Source organism: Vipera ursinii (assembly GCF_947247035.1).
Source record: "Vipera ursinii genome assembly, chromosome: 5".
NCBI classification, from domain to species: domain Eukaryota; kingdom Metazoa; phylum Chordata; class Lepidosauria; order Squamata; family Viperidae; genus Vipera; species Vipera ursinii.
The window spans coordinates 15,009,197-15,028,577 of record NC_139518.1 but is presented as its reverse complement, the minus strand read 5'-3'; the positions used below and the strand labels follow the sequence as shown (position 1 = coordinate 15,028,577).

General features: G+C 39.1%; 1 protein-coding gene across 1 annotated transcript in view; it reads right to left on the bottom strand.

Moving 5' to 3' along the window:
- Nucleotides 1-19,381, bottom strand: part of SPATA16 (spermatogenesis associated 16) — a gene marked incomplete at both ends in the record, with an annotated part of 174,975 nt that overhangs the window by 61,471 nt on the left and 94,123 nt on the right. The window contains one exon of the mRNA XM_083364870.1: nucleotides 6,394-6,478. Within this exon, the coding sequence (XP_083220996.1) occupies nucleotides 6,394-6,478 (85 nt within the window). The remainder of the gene's footprint in view (nucleotides 1-6,393; nucleotides 6,479-19,381) is intronic.

The window sequence follows — 19,381 nt, the reverse complement described above, 5'->3', positions numbered from 1 at the left end:
TCACATTTACGACTGTTGCAGCATCTCCACGGTCACATGATCAAAATTCAGACGCGTGGCAACTGACTCATATTTATGACGGTTGCAGAGTCTCGGGGCCGTGTGATCACCTCTGACGACCTTCTGATAAGCAAGTTCACTGGGGAAGTCAAGATTCGCTCAACAGCCATTTTACTATCTTAACAACTGCAGTGATTCACTTATCAACTCTCGCAAGAAAGGTCATAAAATGGGGTAAAGCTCACTTAATGAATGTTTCACTTAACAACAGAAATGTTGGCCTCAATTGTGGTCATATATCGAGGACTACCTGTACTTACCATACCCTGGAGCTTCCAACTTTGAGTGCAGACTTTACTTTCTCTCTTATCCAACAAGCCTTAATTTGATGTGTATGAACGGGCCTTGATCTTTGAGAGCTATGATTCAGATTGAATTTACATTTCTAAATCTGAGGGTCAACTGATTCAGTCTGACTTCAACAGAGATTCAGTTTGAAAAGAAAGTGGCTGCAAGATATAACGGGAAACCATCAAAACGCTTAGAGCTGCTTTGGTGGGTTTTTTTTGTTGTTGTTTGCTTGTTTGTTTGTTTTTGGCAGGCTAGCATGAAAACAGTAGGGATAGTAGATTTTACAAATCTTCTTTTATGTTCTTTTCATATTTTTCCCCCCTGCATTTTTCTGATTGTTATTAGCTGCCCGGAATTGCTTGCAAGTGGGTGGCCATATAAACTGAAGTAAATAATTTAATTTAAAATGCATAAATAAATACATAAACAAATCTTTAGAGACCATTCTCCTGACAGCTTTCAGCTGGATATCCTCAACAGTTTCATCACAACAGAGTCTTAAGCTTTTTGTTCCAACTGGAAAAAAAATAACAGCTCCAAAAAACTAGAGAAAATAAGTTCCTTCTCCCCTTCTACTTGTTTTTCTGAATGTTAAGCTTGGCATGCTACTTGAAGAATGCCAGCTAATGTGTCCTGGGAAAGCAGGTTAGTTTTGCTAGCTCCAATCACTATTTTTCTGTGACGTGCCAAAAAGGATGACATTTATTTTTTTTATTTTTATTTTAATTCCATTTATATCCCGCCCTTCTCCGAAGACTCAGGGCGGCTTACAAGCTTAGCAGTAGCCTTCATTCTATGTATATGCCTGCTTATTAGGGCTTTCACACATCCCCCCCAAGCGGCATTATTACAAAGTCAGCTTAATTGCCCCCAACAATCTGGGTCCTCATTTTACCTACCTCGGAAGGATGGAAGGCTGAGTCAACCTTGAGCCTGGTGGGATGCGAACCTGCACTAATTGCAGGCAGCTGGTGTTACTTAAGGAGGCATTACCCCACTGCTCCACCAAGGCTCAGTGGAGACATAGATAAGTCTGACCTGTGCTGGGCAGAATCAGCTCATGATTAGCCTCGGTGGAGTGCCAGTGTAATGGTATATATCAGGGGTGTCAAACTCAATTTCATTGAGGGCCGCATCAGCATTGTGGTTGCCCTCAGGGGGCTGGGTGGGTGTGGCCTGGGTGGGCATGGCCTACTGGGTGGGCGTGGCTAGAGTGCATATGGCCTACTGGGTGGGCGTGGCCAGCTCTACATCGTTCGCATCAATGGTGCCTATGGGGGCCTGGGCAGGAGTGGGACAGATCTGAGGGTCGATGGCAGAGTGAGGGTCTCTGGGCCAGGGCCAAGGCAGTGGGGGCCGTTCCCTCACTGTTTCCAGGATGGCTTCGTGGGCCGCATGAAACCACTTTGTGGGCCGGATCCGGCCCCCGGGCCTTGTGTTTGACATGTCTGGTATATATGAATGGCCTTGAAGGACAAAGTGAATAGATGCAATGGGAGATTTGCACTTTCAGACATGAAATATTCTGTTAATGTATCCTGGCAATAGAGTAGAATTAACTCATCTACTTGTATTTCCCCGTCTGGTTTGGCTGGCTTGGGCAAAGCACACTGGCAAATCTTAGTGTCTGAAATGGTATAGGGTTTCCTGCCTGAGCAGGGGTTTGGACTAGATGACCTCCAAGGTCCCTTCCAACTTCTTCTTCTTCTTCTTCTTCTTCTTCTTCTTCTTCTTCTTCTTCTTCTTCTTCTTCTTCTTCTTCTTCTTCTGATTATTATTATTATTATTATTATTATTATTATTATTATTATTATTATTATTATTATTATTATTATTATTATTATTATTATTATTATTATTATTAGTGTCTTCTAAGCAGGACTCTATTATAACAAAGTTGTGTCTTCATGGCAATAACCAGAAGAAGGTAGGTAGGCACAGTGGACTATAGTGCCACAAAGATAGAGAAGCTTTAGGAATGGAGGGTGGTATAAAAAACATGGTCTTTGTGTGAAGATCCATGGTGGTGCAGTGGTTAAAATGCAGTATTGCAAGCTAATTCTACTGACTGCCAGCAGTTCTATCCTGACCGGTTCAAGGTTGACTCAGCCTTCCATCCTTCCAAGCTTGGTAAAATGAGGATCCAGATTGTTGGGGGCAAGATGCTGATTCTGTAAACTGCTTAGAGAGGGCGATAAAGCACTATGAAATGGAGTACTATTGCTATTCCTATCTCTTAATTTCTTAAAAGTAGTAAATGTTTGGAACACAACTGCATTAACCTGGCAACCATTTGCTCACTGCTGAGAGAGTTAAACTTGCCCCAGGTTATGCAGAACTTTTAAGACTGGGTCCAGAAGTGTATTCTGGACTGGTCACCTATGGGTGCTATATGGAGCTTCTACCTTTAAATTCCTAGTTTTGTGGACGGCACCTTCATAGAATATACCATTAGCATTAGAGCAAGAAAAGCAAAGTCTTGTGGCTGGCCCTACTGAGAAAGTGAAAGAAGCCTACATCAGTATTAGCCATCACACCCCAGAGAAACTCAGAAAGGCTCCATGTTTAATGAGATGATAACATTCAGTGGCACAGCACTCATGTCAATGTCAAAGTAGAGGAGTTCCATCATGCTGCTTAAGTTCCTTAGCATTTTCTTTACACAGAAGTGAACTTGCATGATTGTTGATAAGAATCCCAGGAGCATCAGAAAAGTCACTGCATTGGTCTTTGCTATGACACACAAATTGGCTTCAATAGGGTTACTCAGCAGGCATTTCATCGGGCCTCAAAGTTTTGCACAAAAGCTATTTTTTCATAGCCTCACTGCTGCACAAGCATTTTTTGCACTTCCTGCTATCTTTTGGATTCATCCTGACACCAACCATATTAAGAGCCTTGCTTCTTCCTTCTGACAAATGTTCAGACAGAGCATAAGGAATAGAATATAATGAACTATCTTCTACTCCACTTGCTCTTTTGTCAGTTTTCTGAATTTCATTTATAAGCTTCTTCCCTCTAATGGTATAAATTATAGCTATGACTCACTACTGGCTCTTTCTTTCTCTGCCCCTCCCCTATTCAGACAACTCTTTAACAATTAACAATGAAATTTCCTTGCATTTGATACTATAAATAAAATCTCATTCGCCTAGAAAAATAAATCTTCTGAAACAGAAAATAGTTTGCGGTTTTCATAGCCTTGAAATGGTAGCTAGACTAAGAGAGTATCTCAGTGAAAGATAGCCTCATGAAATCACAGTGGTATCAACTTTATAACTGCTGGCCTAGCATATTTATTTATTTATTTATTTATTTTAATTCCATTTATATCCCGCCCTTCTCCAAAGACTCAGGGCAGCTTACAAGCTTATTTTTTAACCAAAAATATCACACATTCAATTGTATACAATGTTAACTTTGGTTAATGCTGACCTCCGTTAGGATTTTTATTATTTTCCATACTGTGTGAATCCCAAAAAAAGAATGCTCAAAGACCTAGATCAGTGTTCCTCAACCTTGGCAACTTTAAGATGTATGTATTTCAACTCCCACAATTCCATGGCCAGCATGTTGGCTGAGGAATTCTGGGAACTGAAGTCCATAGATCTTAAAGTTATCAAGATTGAGAAACATGGACATAGATGTTTCTTCAGATATGGGACCTACAGGCTAGATGAGTTTGTCAATATGCTTTTTTTTTCTTGACAAATATGGTGGATGTATGGATTTAGACATGTTGACCTTGGGCACCATTATTATTATAGTGCTGCTTTGTTTTTTGCTGTTTTAATCGTATGGTTGCTACCCAGAGTCACAATTATGAGATGGCATACAAAACAGACAAATTAGCAGATCACCCAGATTATCCATCATAGGAAACCTAACCAAACAACAAAAGAACCCATATAGCAGCTGAAAAATATGCCAAAGGACATCAACCCCTTATGCAACTACAGGCTATTCCCTCTATTATCTGATTATTTTCTAGGCAGCATTTCTTCCCCAGAAGATCATTCCTACATACCATTACAATATCAGTTTGATAACTGGGAACCACAAATATCTTGTTCAGGATAAAATAAGTAAGGGCAAACTAGTCTGCTGCTTAACATTAGCTACTGCTAAGCTTGTAAGCCGCCCTGAGTCTTCGGAGAAGGGAGGGATATAAATGGAATTAAAATAAAAAATAAATTAAAACCATCACAATAACAAACCGACATTATGTCAACAGGCAATTCTAATCCAGTACAAATAGGAGAAAAAGAAGACTTGGCTTCAGATATTGTGGGTTCTCCATCAATCGAGGTTTCTAAGAAGAGATTGAACAATCACTTGTCTTAAACTATATAAGGTTTCTTGCTTGAGCGGCGGCGGGGTGGGGGTTGGACTAGAAGTCCTCCAAAGTCTCTTTCAACTCTGTTTTTTTTTGTTAAGATTAAGGAGTAACTGAGTTTATTTTCCTAAGCTCAAAAATTAATAGGAATGGTGAAGGTGGCTATGAAATAAAAATAAGTCCTGCAACTTGGGATAATGATAGTAACACAAGCAGAGAGATACCACATTGACCAAAAAAAAAGTTATTGTCCAGGCCATAGTATTCTCAATGTCGCACATGGCTATAAAACTGGGCCATCAAGAGGCTGAGTGAAGAAGAATGGATGTCTTTGGATTGTGTAGCTGGAAAAAATTGCTGTGCCATAGAAAGAACAAATCATTCAATACTAGAGGAAATAAACACGGATTGCTGACTGAAATCACTAATAAGGATTCTGGAACATAAATATTTTAGATAAATAATGTGAATGAAAGAATCACTGGACAGATCTTGGCACTTGAAAAACCTAAAGGCCATTGAAAAAAAGGCCAACAGAATACAAGATGGTTAAATACAATCACTGGTGTGGTTGCTCACCATAGTTGTGGCTTTGGTCAAAATCATGAAAATAGCCTCAAAGGCTCATATTAAAAGTTCCACCCTTTCTTGCATGCATTGAGTGTTCTGATATAAGTTCTAAATGGTTTTGTTATTCTTCCTGTTTCCTCCCATTCCTGTTGAGGTTGTGGTGGGAACTGGAGCTAAGTTGAGGGGAGGATGGAAAAGCTAGCTAGCCTTGCTCATGGGAAAGGAAGAAAGATACCCTCCCTAAACTTCATAGTACTAGTGTTTGAGCAGTGTGTTGTACTAGAAGACCTTCAAGGTCCCTTCCAACTCTGTTATTCTGTTAAATCTAGCAGTTCAGTACTGAGTACTTTAGTCTGGCAAGAATCCTGTCCATAGGTGAGTAAGAATAAACATACCACTCTGATTAACTCCTTGTATTGGAAGCTTGTGGTTCCTCGCACATGACATGAGATGGATTAGCCTATGAAAACTCAAATATTTTTGAGTTACCCACTGACAATCCTGGTAAATGATTTGTATTGAGTTAAGAGAAGTTGGAAGCAACTGAATAACTGAATAACAATGGCTGTTATTCTGGTACAAAATACATATTGGAATCTACTTGTGGATATATTGAAATTACAACAAATGATGTCATTTCATTCAGAGATGTGGTGAAATCTGCTAGCTAATTGGTTCCACATAATGAGTTGGAAAGGGCAAAATTGACTGTTTGCTTGCAAAATTCAACTTTCTCAAAACTGTTTTCTTGATGAAGCAGAAAGCTTGACTTACTATATGAATAGCTTTTTGGCTAGCAAAAGTGCAAGAGGGAACTTCAGAAAAATCGAGCTGAAGCTACTATAACTGAATTTTATCTATGTCTGTGCATGTGTGCGCGTATTTCTATCAATGTTGAAATTTGTTTATACTCAGTAAAACTGAATTATGCGTCAATCTTGATTCCCCCCCCCTTAAAATTAGTCTTAGGGAAAAAAATCTCCTTCATTATAAATACGTTGCTGCCATATATAATGGCTTTCTGATTGATAAGTCCCAGAGCTACCTTAGCTGGCAGTCTTTTAAACACCAATCCTTCATCTGGATTTGAAGAGCAATGGGGGCACCTCTCTCTTAGTTAGGCCATTCATTTTTACCTGCCAATACAGTTTGATGAGCTTGCTGGTGTGCTGATCTCTTCCTCCAGACAGCCAGTACGTGTAGTCAGCAATCATGGTGCTTCTAGTGACACAACAGAATTAGAAAATGGAACATATTAAAGGGTAGCAAGAAGAAAAACAAGAATACACAAATGTAATGTTTATGACATAAAGGCATAAGACATAAAGTATGTAAACTATGGAACAATCAGAGCAGAAGTTAGGAGATCTGCTGTGCAAAATCTAATCCATTGAATTGGCTCTCTTGCCTTGTCCCTTTGTCAATGGAGAACGTGTTGCAATAAGACAGAACTGAAAGGATATCCACCATTGATGGACAGCTTTTGTCTTTTTCTCCCCCTAAACTAGAGAATCATTTCTAGCTGTGTTTGGACAACATGACTAATTTAGTTAGAAGCTATCCTGGGACAAATCTCTGTGTGCTGGTGGCTGATAATCACAAATGACTGCTTAGATAGGGAACAGCTTTCTTTGATGGCTTCCTAGTAGTTGTGAAGATGACTGGGAGATTGTCATTTTACGCTGCTCTTTAATTGAACCATTGGATTTTTCCATGATGTTCCAAGTAGTGTTAGCACAAGCAGGGATAGCATCATCTTTTCTTTCCCTTTTTCATCACCTCAAGGCAGGGACAAAATATACAATGGAGAGAAAGACAGGGAGAAAGAAAGAATTCTTTAAAAAAAACCCCATTTCTGTAACTCATGATTCCATCAGGACCCAATTAAGTATATCATGTGAATATGGTAACTGAAAAACAGGAAGTTTCCTTCCTTTGACATTTAGCAAAATGTGGCTGTGAGATCTTATGTTTGGGATCTTAGTTCAGGGACATCTGGCTTAAGAGAGGGTTGATGGTTCATCATCTCTGGTTTGATTCTGGGATCCAAGATTAAGTTTTGCACGTTGACATCTTTATTTTATTTATTGTTGCATTTATTGAAGTATAGTTTTGGGGCCTAACAAAAAAAAACTTTAGATGATGGTAGATAAACCCAGACTAAAATAGGAATAGGAACTGTTAACCATGGGTGTAGGAATTCCTTAGGTTTCCTCATTGCACTCCAAGTTATGAAGTTTTCCACAAGTATTCAATGGGGCTACAATAAAACTCTCAAATGCAAAATAGCCCTTTCCCCAAGAGAATTCCTTCTTCTCCAGAAGATCCTGTCCTGGTCCACTTGAGAACATTCTTCTGTTCATTTCTGACAACCTAGGCGCTCCTCCCTCCCACTCACCTCCTTTGCCCATCTCTATAAAAAGGATCTGTTCATAATAGTGTGTCTTCATAGCTGTGCTTATCAAAATCAATAGCCTCCATGGAAACACAGTCTTATGAGGTAGCAAAATGTGAGCCATTATTCTCCTGGCACGTGATACATATTTCTACGTGCATTGTGAATATGCAAGTATTTTGTCTATCCCCCAAATGTTTAATTTGCTTCACTTTAAAGTGTTTAGGGAGGTACCCATTGCATTGTATACAGGCAGAATTTATGCACACATAGATTCAGAGCGTGAAGATTGTGCCAGAGAATATCTCAACCTTGTGGCAAAGTCAAGTGTAGTTCACCTTTGATTATGTTACAGTAGAAATTATGGAATGGACCGATGGGAGGAAGGGAGAAGAGAGATTGCAAATGCTGCAACTAATTAAATATGCTTTAGTATCCCAAGTGTTGCAACAACTGCCAGTTCCTCTTATTAGGCTGGGAGGATATTAAAAACTATTGTGCAGTGGATATTAATGCAAGCATTTACAGACTTCAGAAAATCACTTTGCTTTTTATGGTAACTCCTCCAATACTCCTCTCAGTTTCTTTCTCTCTGGAGGTTCCAAATCCAATTAAATGCAACTAGATGTAATTCCAAATTGTCACTTTAGTCAATTAAACATATAATAATCTTGTGTGTCTAATTACGAGCACAAAAAGTTTATTTGTTGATGTTTTCCTATCAGCATGTAGTTCCCCATCTCTCTCGTGCCCATCCTGTTCCATCACCAATATATTTATTGCTCCTTGACATTACTGTAAATTGACTCTGGAAGTTTCTCTCTAGTTAAAAAAACCCTAATCCCAAGACAGTAGTAATGCTATTCCAGGACATGTTTTCACAAGCTGCATTGTGTTCTTAATGAGATATGGCCAATTGAAAATAAAGGAAATGGAGGATTTAAATCACAAACAGTTCAAAGTCATTTGGGTGTTATGGAAGAGGAATGCTACAGTGATACTCTAGATAGTCATTCCCACCGGAGATGCTTCATCTCCCAGTCAACATCTCCAAACATCTCCAAAAGAAAATTTTGGGAGTTGAAGTGATTTTTTTCAACTTCTGGATTTTGAGAAAAGTAGCTGTGTAATAATTTTTCCAGTTACTACTTATGGCTGTGAAATGTGGGCTCTGAAAAAGGCAGATAGGAGGAAGGAGAAGCCTTTGAACTGTGGTGCTGGAGGCGACTATTACACATCCCATGGACTGCAAAAATAGCACTTAGCAATAGCACTTAGGCTTATATACTGCTTCATAGTGCTTTACAGCCCTCTCTAAGTGATTTACAGAGTCAGCATATTGCTAAGTCATAAGGCTAAGTCAATCTTGAGCCAGTCAGGATCAAACTGCTGGCAGTTGGCAGTTAGCCTGCAGTATTGCATTCTAATCACTGTGCCACCATGGCTCATAACATAAATAACAAACAAAGAAGTCCTAAATTGAATATCACCAAAATATCACTTGAAGCCAAACTCTCCAAACAGACGTTGTCAAACTTTGGTCAAGTCTTACGAGCTGGCTCACTCAAAAAGCAATCATGCTGGGAGCAATCAATGGCTGGACACTATAAAGGATGACATTGGGGTGTCTATGGCAGATCTGAAGGAGGTGGCGTGAGACAGAGGGGGATGGAGAATGCTGATCCATCAGAACAATTAATCAATGGAACAGCTTGCCTCCTGGAGTTGTGGATGCTCCATCACTGGAGATTTTCAAAAATTCATCTGTCCAGGATGGTATAAAGTCCCTTGTTTCGAGCAGGAGGTGAGACTAGAAGAACTCCAAGGTCACTTCCAGCCCTATAATTCTATGTCTATGTCTAAGGAATCATAGGGCTAGTTTTGTTGACACCTGAAATACACATGCACAGTAATAGATTCTCTTTAAAATCCACTGAGAATACTAAGCAAGACTAGTAGAGACTACTAAGTATAAAAGGTAAAGGTAAAGGTTCCCCCGCACATGCGTGCTAGTCGTTTCCAACTCTAGGGGTCGGTGCTCATCTCCGTTTCAAAGCCGAAGAGCCAGCGCTTGTCCGAGGACATCTCCGTGGTCATGTGGCCGGCATGACTAGACGCCAAAGGCGCACGGAACGCTGTTACCTTCCCACCATAGTGGTCCCTATTTTTTCTACTTGCATTTTTACATGCTTTCGAACTGCTAGGTTGGCAGAAGCTGGGACGAGTAACAGGCGCTCACTCTGTTACGCGGCACTCGGGATTCGACCTGTCAAACTGCCGACCTTCTGATCAACAAGCTCAGCGTCCTAACCCACTGAGCCACCGCGTCCCTTTACTAAGTATAGTAGACCCAAAATCATAGACTTTGACATTTGGCATTGAAAGATGATAAATATTACACTATCAGAATCTGTCTTGGTTCAAATTTTGGGGTATGACATTAGTAGAATTAAGTTCTAGTTTGGATGATCTAGAATAGTATCCCCCAGCCTTTTGGGCACCAGGGGGTTGGTTCCATGGAGAAAGGTTTTTCCGCAGATTGGAGGGTGCATGGTTTCGTGTGCTGCCTGCGTTCCACAGATGGGGCTTTGCTTGTTTGCATGGACCAGTTACTGGCATGCCGCAGACCAGTGCTGGTCCACAGACAGGGGGTTGGGGACCCCTGATCTAGAAGTTCTTCAATTCATTGTGTCAGACAGTACATTCTAACCTAGGTGGCTTGTGGCTGAGCATGAAGCAATGAAACAACTTAGGTGTGACTCACATACCTTTTGTATGCTCCATAGATGCCCCAAATTTAGAACATGCAAAAGAAAGCAAGTTTCAAGATGTATTTTAACAGCACACACACTTCCAGCTGGCATTATTTGGAAAAAGCTGTGAGTTATATAAATTGTTGTTAATTCATTGCACAATCTGACACTTCCAAAGCAACCATAGTTTTAAGATATTAAATTCCACAGATCTGTAGTCTCAAATGTCATCTCTCTCTTCACTCATTGTGGAATGAATGTTATTCTGTTGCCTTTGCCAAGTCACTCCGCTGTTTGCCAAGTGAAATTAGTTGGGGCAGAATAAGCTAGTGGCTTGCTTTCTCCATATTTGCTATTGGCAGCGTAGGCTGCATCTTCTCATCCATTTCATTGGTTTGCAAATTTAACATTTTTCTCTCTGTGTGTCCTGCAATAAAGCCATCCCGCTCCTATATTGCAGGGTGAAAATTATATTGTAAAACAAATGGATCAGCCTCAGAAGAATCTGCTACAAGTGGGCTGTCATTTTTATGGATAGACAGGCCCTGAACATCTTAACAAATGTGGCTTCATCCTATTATTGCCCTCCAAGCTCTGTCTCAGACAGACTGGATTATAGATTCTAGTCTTCATCAAGAAGTCAGCAACAAGGTTCTCCTGGAACCCAACACCACCCTAACCCTAACCCTAACCCTAACCCTAACCCTAACCCTAACCCTAACCCCTGGAAATGGTGCTAACAGCTTTACACAATGAAATTACAGTTATAATGTTTCCAGACTAAACATCTTAACCCACCACTCTTGTGAGAACCACATGTAGGGAAATGTTATTAACTGCATTTATTTACTTACCAAATGTATACCCTGCCCCCAACCAATTGACTGTTGTCCGAAGTCACGTGGAAGGATGCCAAAAATCTAATGTAAGCTCTCACAAGGTTTTGACAAACTATGTCAGGTTGTGTTAGAGCTTGGGATACGTTGGATGAAATCTCATGAGAGCTTTATGATCTCACAAGTTTCAGATCGTTTTGAAGAAGGCCCCCTAAAACGCCACATACATTTGCAAGGTGATTTCTTTGACCTGGTCAAGCTGGTGTCATTTTGTAACAATTTAGTGGAATAAAACGAATAATTATAATTTAAAGTGGTTTCTGAATTACTTGCCTCAGGTGGCGCTAGGTTCTTGTTTGTCAAGGGAATTACGTCTCTGTACTCCAGAGGTGCCAATTGCGTGGTCATAATTAAGAGTGGAAAGGGCATGACAGCAGGGACAGTGAATATAAAATTTATTAGGGTGCAAAAAATGAAGGCCAAGTGGCTTTCTCAGTTTTTCATGAGGAGAATTATTATTATTATTTATTGAATTTTTATAGAATGAAAACTTGAGGGGTCCTTGGTGCTCTCTAAGCTTGGTTGTTTTCTTGCAGAGATTTCATTACCCAAACTAGGTAACAACATTATGAAGAGCCCATCATTTCAACCCTGAACTACAAATATTCTCCTTTACTGGTAGAACGAAAAGTTCTACAGTTTCTGAGGAAAACTAGCTGGCAGTAATCGTAGATAATCGCAGATATGAAAAAGTGTTGAAGATGGAAAGCTATGGAACTATTTCATGCAAAAAGCTCATTGCATTTTAGAACCACTGTATATTTTATAGCCCATTGTCCTAGGGGAATGATTGGAAAACTTGGGCCTTTTGGATATTATTGAACTTCTCTATGTCTTGACCCAGAATGGATGATAAAGATGATAGGAGCCATCTGGAGGGATAAAAGTTCAATTTTTGGTTCAATATACTGTGCAAACTCAGAAAATGGGTTAATTTAGTAAGTCAACTAACTTGTTGTATGAATCAACCTCAAAGCAATTTCCAGGTAACTGAGATCAAGAAGATTCTAAAAATTTTAAACAAACTAACTAAAACGAACACACTCAACAGTTTGATATAAAGTACTCCGGAAGTTGATCTAGAAAAAAACTAACATCCCCCCCTTTTTTTGTGATAGAAGCAACAACAAATTTGTGTGTTTTAGGACAAGCAAGTTTGACCTGCATTGTAGTTGAGCCTATAGGCTGCAGTTAATGGATATTATTTGCTCTATGTTGCCACTGGGTGGAGTCAAGACCTATGATAGAAACTAGAGGGCACAATTACAAAGTTTGTACTTTATCTTCTTCAGCTCCTTTGCAGATGTAGATGGATATGCATTTTTAGTCAACAAAATTCTATGTTGTGCTCCAGAGTGAAAGTTATAGCATGCAGATCAGGTTAGAGACATTACATCTATGTTGACTAAAACCAGGCTGTGTTGGTCTGTAAAATATTTTTTTTCATAATAGCAATTAATCACATACCTTTACCTAGGCACCATACAAAACTAAAGGAAACACAACAGTTCCAAAATTCCATGCAACAAATTTAGTTTGCAACTTACCAACCAACCCAGTAAAACGAATATATACAGCTAAAACAAATTGAACCAAATAACTATAGAAAGAAATGCCCTTTGTAGGCATATGTAGATTCTTAGTGTAAGACAAATGCAACCTGAAAACTATCAATATTAATGAGATTAAGGTAAAATAACCAGGTTCTGCAATAATACATTGTTCAAATAGACTAATGATTTGGTAATGATTGATTATGTGCTATCAAGTCACTTTGACTTCTTGCGATCACATAGATAGATTCTCTCCATGATATTGTATCCCTAATTGGGTCTTAGTAAACTCAACTCAACATTGAAACTGAGTCCATCCATCTTGCTGCAGGTCATTCTCTTCTTCTCTTTCCTCCCACCGTCCCCAGCATTACATCCTTTTCCAGAGAACTAGATCTTTGCATAATCTGTCCAAAGTACAGTAATATAATTTAAGTCTGATCATTTGTGCCCTGAGTGTGAACTCTGAGTTGATTTGTTTGACGAGCCATTGGTTTGTTTTCCTGGATATAGGCGATATTCTCAGGAGTCTTCTCCAACACCAAATGTCAAAAGAATCAATACTCTTCCTTAAAAGTCGTCAACCTTTCATAGAGAATTGATTCCAGAGTCATGGACCCAAGGTCTGCAAACTTCAAACCAGAAAAGAAAGAGAAACAGAAAAATAAAGGAGAAGAATGTAAAGAGTAAGCACAGCTGTAGGGAGAAACAAGACCTGGTAGACACTTGTGTATGTGTGTGTGTGTGTGGGTGTATGTATGCATAAGAAAATGAGACTGGAGGACTAATTTGAAAAGCCCTGCAATGTAATGAAATATGGGTGTAGCCTGAAGATTCCTGTTTTAGATTATGATCAAGTGATTAAATGAGGAATCAGGAATACTCGCCAGAAGACAATGGCAACAAACTAAGTATACAGCATGCAATAAAGCCACAATTTCTTTCCTCAATCTTTTCAAATCTCATACATATTAATGCGATGAACATTTGTGACCATTGCCGCAATAAAAGTAAAAAAGGTCCCAAGTCAGTTGATTATTAGTTGAGATCCTGAGAACGGAAGTAGAAGAAATTTGAGAGAGTGCAGAAATCTGAAGGTAAATGGGAGGAAACCCAAAAGAGAATGGGAAGGATGATCAAGTCACTACACCATAATCTTCATTAGAAGACCATCTCAGGAGAGGTTGTATATATTAGAGCGGTAATCAACAACTACCTATTGATCTGTTCTTTTAATATTGTCTGCTATATTTTTGATGCAGTTTTCAGAGATTTTCATTTCATTTTGTGAGCTATTTTCTTGCCGAAAAGCAGAATAAAAGTATTACATTTTAATGCTTTTATTAAAGTCAGAACTTGAGGTAATACTGGCTTGGATAAGGAAATGGAACTCTATCTCCTCACTCAGTCTTCTATTTGTATCTAATGGATTCATTTTCACGGATCTTTGATTCCTTACCTGATGGTGTGCCTCTAAGGATCTGAAGCTGTTATCAGTAATTGGATGACTGGACCAGAGTTATCTATTTTCTGATTACATTTAGGAAGCTCTGTTTTGGTTCACCCTGAGCTGTATCATGACTACATCATTTACTATTTAACACTGATCCTACCTTTCAAATAATCCTTCCTTGGCACAGTTGAAGGACTACTTTGTGCAGCAAAATAGTAAGGATATGAGTTGCATTTGGTCTCTGAAGAAAGAAAGCTTTGGACACATTGGAACAGATGCAAAAAAAAAGGGCAATAAAGATGATCAGGGAAATGATAAGACCTAGGAGGAAAGATGGAGGTATGCTTAGTCTTTATAGAAGACATCTGAAGAAGACACAATCGAAGGAGTCACATAGAAAAAGAACATTCAACATCTCTTCTGTTTTGACAGAATGCCAGACATACAGCAAGCAGGAAGACAAACACTAGTAGTTGACTGCTAAGAAAAAAATCTCCTACTGGTTACAACAATTGGATCTTGACTCGATCACCCAGAGAGATTAGGAACTCTTCTTCACTGGATGTTATGTCTGGACAATCATCTAGGTCAGGGGTGTCAAACTGCCAACCTGCAGGCCAGTTGCATGATGTGGAGGCCATGCCCACCCCAGCTCTGGCAATGCGAAAAAAGTTGTGATATGTTGTGACACGTCACATGACGTGGCGAGTTTGACACTCATGATCTAGGTGATATAACATGGGATTCAGGTATTGAATAGAAGGATGATTCCAGTGGTTGAAATGGCCTCTTCCCTAAGTGGATGCAGGTATGTAAGGAATGATTGGATTGGATGACCTCAACGCCATTTTAGTGCTATGTTTCTGGGATGTATGTCATCACGATTGTTTAATTGAATGGAAACTAGAGTGAGCCAGCCCTGCCAGGCAGACACCATGAGAGACAACTTTAGTAGCACACAGCAGTGGGGAGAATGCTCTGAGTGCAAATTATAATTTCTTTCGCCCTACTTGGAGCCTATTTTAACCTTAAACCTTTGGTAGCAAAGCTTCTAAATCATATCTGCTTCTAAAAATAAATACTTAGATTGCAGGACTCCTTTCCTTTTTCACTTTCCTTTCCCTTCCTTCTTTCCTTTCCTCTCTCTTTTCTGTGACATAATGCTGCAGGAATATATTTCTGGATGGCTTCCGCTCTCTCTTTGCAAACTGCCAGCACATGAAACTTCATCATAGAAAATAGAAGCCATTGAGTAGTGGCATAAGGCCTTCAGCATGCTGTTTGGATTATGTATGTATTCCCAGGTGATTTGAGCAGGATATTGCTGGGACCAGTTGCAAAAATAAATCTCCTGCAAGGCACTAAAATATTAAGTGCCAGGATAAATCTCTATGCTTCTTTCTCTGGTACAGTATTTGCCATTAAAATAGGAACTCATCCTAAGGTAATAAGCCATAATATCTCTGTTCCCAAAGCAGAACAGCCCACGATCAGTGGCCAAGGGTGAAAGTTCTAGAAACTGTCCTTTAAAAATAACAATAATTGTTCTACGCAAGAAAAGTAGCACCTATTCCAATATTGGCTACAACTGGTACTGTAGATTAGGAGGGCAGAACCAAACAGAAGCATAAAGAAGGCATTAAAATATATTAAATATAATAGGAAAAAAAGAGGTATAAAAGACAGTATTATTAGCATTGTAGAGTGTTCTTGGCAAGCCAGGCAGGGATAAACAAGATACTCTGTTAATTCTGTCTTTGCTTTAAACATACATGCTTTGCTTTAAAAAAAAAAGAAAGCAAACATCTGCTGGGTCTATCTCCTTATATGTTTCAATCAATGAGACTGCAGCACGCTGGAAGGCATTTTTAACCCTTTCCTATCTTGTTATTTTGAAGCTTCTGCTTGCTTACTAGGTTGAGAAAGAGACACGGGCCTACTGATGAGAACGAGAATGTTCCAGTTCTGTAGATCACAGCTTTGGGAACAGTATTTGTTGTCAAGATTGCTTCAAGGGGGAAAAACAAACAAACAAACTCCTCTTCCTTGAGGACTGCATTCTTTACAGCTCTCAGTCCTGGTGCATACTATTTGCATGTAAATATATCTACACATTAACACCATATTGCATCAGGAGATGTAAGTTGAAGGGCCTTCAGTTTATGAGTTGGAAGATACACAAATGCCTTTGAGTTTTGTGTTCCCTCTGGAGTGTGGGATTCTTGATGAGCAGGAAAAAGAAAATCACTGCAACTGGGGAAGGAGGGTTTTTTTTTTTGCAATCTTGGCTGAGCAAATAGAAAAGTCAATCTGCATTGCAATTGTCTATCTCTGTGCACACACATACACTATGCAGCTTGAAATGCCCCCTCTCATCTATGTGTAACTCTCTCTCATCTATCTATCTATCTATCATCTATCTATCTATCTATCTATCTATCTATCTATCTATCTATCTATCTATCTATCTATTTATTTATCATCTATCTATCTATCTATCTATCTATCTATCTATCTATCTATTTATCATCTATCTATCTATCTATCTATCTATCTATCTATCTATCTATCTATCATCTACTAATTAAGACAAGGCATTCTGCTTATAAATATTATTACAAAATGATGATGACAATGCTTCCTAACAATTTAATCTGATTAATTAAGAATTTCTTACCTGTTCACCTACATTCCACACCACTGTTGATCCTTTCCATCTTGTACTAAAGTGTATACAATAAGCAGGAGTCATTTGGATTTTTTAAAAAAGTTAAATGTTTTATAGATATATATAAAAAATCTCACTCCCATCAATGGGCCATGCTCCACTTGGTGCAAATTACAATTTCCAAATGACTGTAGGCAGTGCTTTTTTTGTAAAAGAAAAAGGTGCCGGAACTCACACGTCACACAACCCACCTTGCCTACCCTACAAGGTTCCATCCAAAAAAGGTGCTGGAACTCCGTTCTGAGCATTCTATGACAAAAAAAGCCCTGACTGTAGGAAGGGTGGTGTGAAAGGTGAGAACTCATTTTAGCATGTTTCATTCTGATTGGCTGAGACCTAGAAGGGTCTAAACCCAGCAGAGGTTAAAATTTTGTTTTACTAAAGACATGTTGGGCAGGGTTGAAGGAACATGCAAAGGGAGAAGACCAACAGTGCAATGGATTGATACAATTACATCAACCAGAGGTTTCACTGTAACAAGGATTAGCTGCCTGACTGAAGATTGAGTTCAGGACAGCTGTTTACACAACTGCCATAAATCAACATTGACTTGATGGCAACTAACATTGTCATATCTGGACTGCATAGCCACTAGATGGGGATAAAGAGATACGGAAGACACTAATTCTCAGCTGCCATTTTCAAATAGAAAGAGCGATAAATTATATAATAAATAATCATTAATACTGTATGAAATATTCACTTCATGTGGAGAGATGGGAGAAAGAAAACAATATATTCAGTCCTTGGTAAAAGAATGAGTTTTTAACAGGTACCTAAAATGTGTTATATAGCAGGTGTCCCTTGAATAATAGATATAATTTTAATTAAATTCAATTTAATTATCAATGGAAACAGTATCTTTGAGGACTTATTCCACCAAGGAAGGCAAACTCCTGAATGAGCTAGCTGGATCAAGCATTAATCTGGATGTATCTGAAATGAAAATGTCATTATTGTGATGGAATGCAGCGAGGAGATCAATTCCCAGGAGGGAGGGAGGGAGGGAGGGAGGGAGGGGGTGCATTTCAAGAGGCAACTCAGTCCAGATATTGTGTGTTAAAGAAAGAGGATGAAGGCAGCCCCTCCCTAAAAGCTCTCAGAGAATATGATAGATGCAGATAGCAGAATGCTTCAATTTGGCACGATTGATGTCAGACCCCCCCAAACCAGGAAAGACACATGGTGGTTCTTCCAAGTGTTTCCAATCCCTACCTTGCCTCTCTTGCCTTTTTTTTTCCCAAGTGACTGCAATCACTTGAGTTCTCCAGTATAATGAAGGACAAAGCCTAACAGATTTTATATACTTTATGGCTACCCTTGGATTGGAACCAGGGGAAAAAAATTCTCCCTTGACACAGGATGACTTCCACTCATCTCACATAAGGGCTGGGGAAGAGAGGAAATCAATGCCATGAGAGATTAGCAGAAACAAAATATTGCCATTGCATGCTTGTTTGTTTATTTAGATGTTTGTTTATGCATACTTCACTATGTACAGATTTACAAATCATAACATGAAATGGACCCCTACACATATCCCAAAAGTGCTTTTTCAAAAGGCGGTTGGACTTTGTTTTTCCTTGAAGACGTTTCACTTCTCCTGTCTTCATTCTGACTGAAGAAGTGTCAGAACCGAAGAAGCTTCTTGGATAAGAATCAAAACATCTTCAAGGGGGAAAAAAGTACAGTTGCCTGTTGATAAAGCTCCTTTGGGACAACCTTGACCTGGATGACTGAAAATCTCCACAGACAAGTCTACACACAGTAGTCAAAAGCTGCTTAAGTTCTGGTTAAGCCCTAATAAGGTGCTCTTCTAGATTTTTGTTGAAAGCCACTAGGGATATGTTTATTTTGGTCAGTTGAGCACCCCTTGTTTGAAGTCTGAAATGCTATAACCATCAGACAAACCTATCCTATGTCAGAGGGGAAAAATAGATTTTTTCCTCTACTCGTATATACTCAATGCAATAGATAATTTTGCAGTAAATGGGTGAAATGGCACATCACTGATTATTATGGAAACATTTATTTTGATTTTAGACTAAGTGTGCCATGATAAAAATGTTGTTTCAGCTCTGTTGCAGTAACTTATCTCATGAATCCATTACCATCTCCTTTAAAGAAATAAATTCTGTTAGCTGAGATAATACACTGCCTGGTTTGGTAAAGACAAACATTAATTAGTAATCAAAACAGCTCCAAAATTTGGATCAGTTCAAGTCAACTGCTATGAGAGCTTAGCTATTATTTCTGAGCTCTGAAAACTAGACTGCTGAAGATGAATGAATCAAGCATAGAAATTATTTTGTGGGTACCGTCTCACATCTGACACTGGTTTTAATC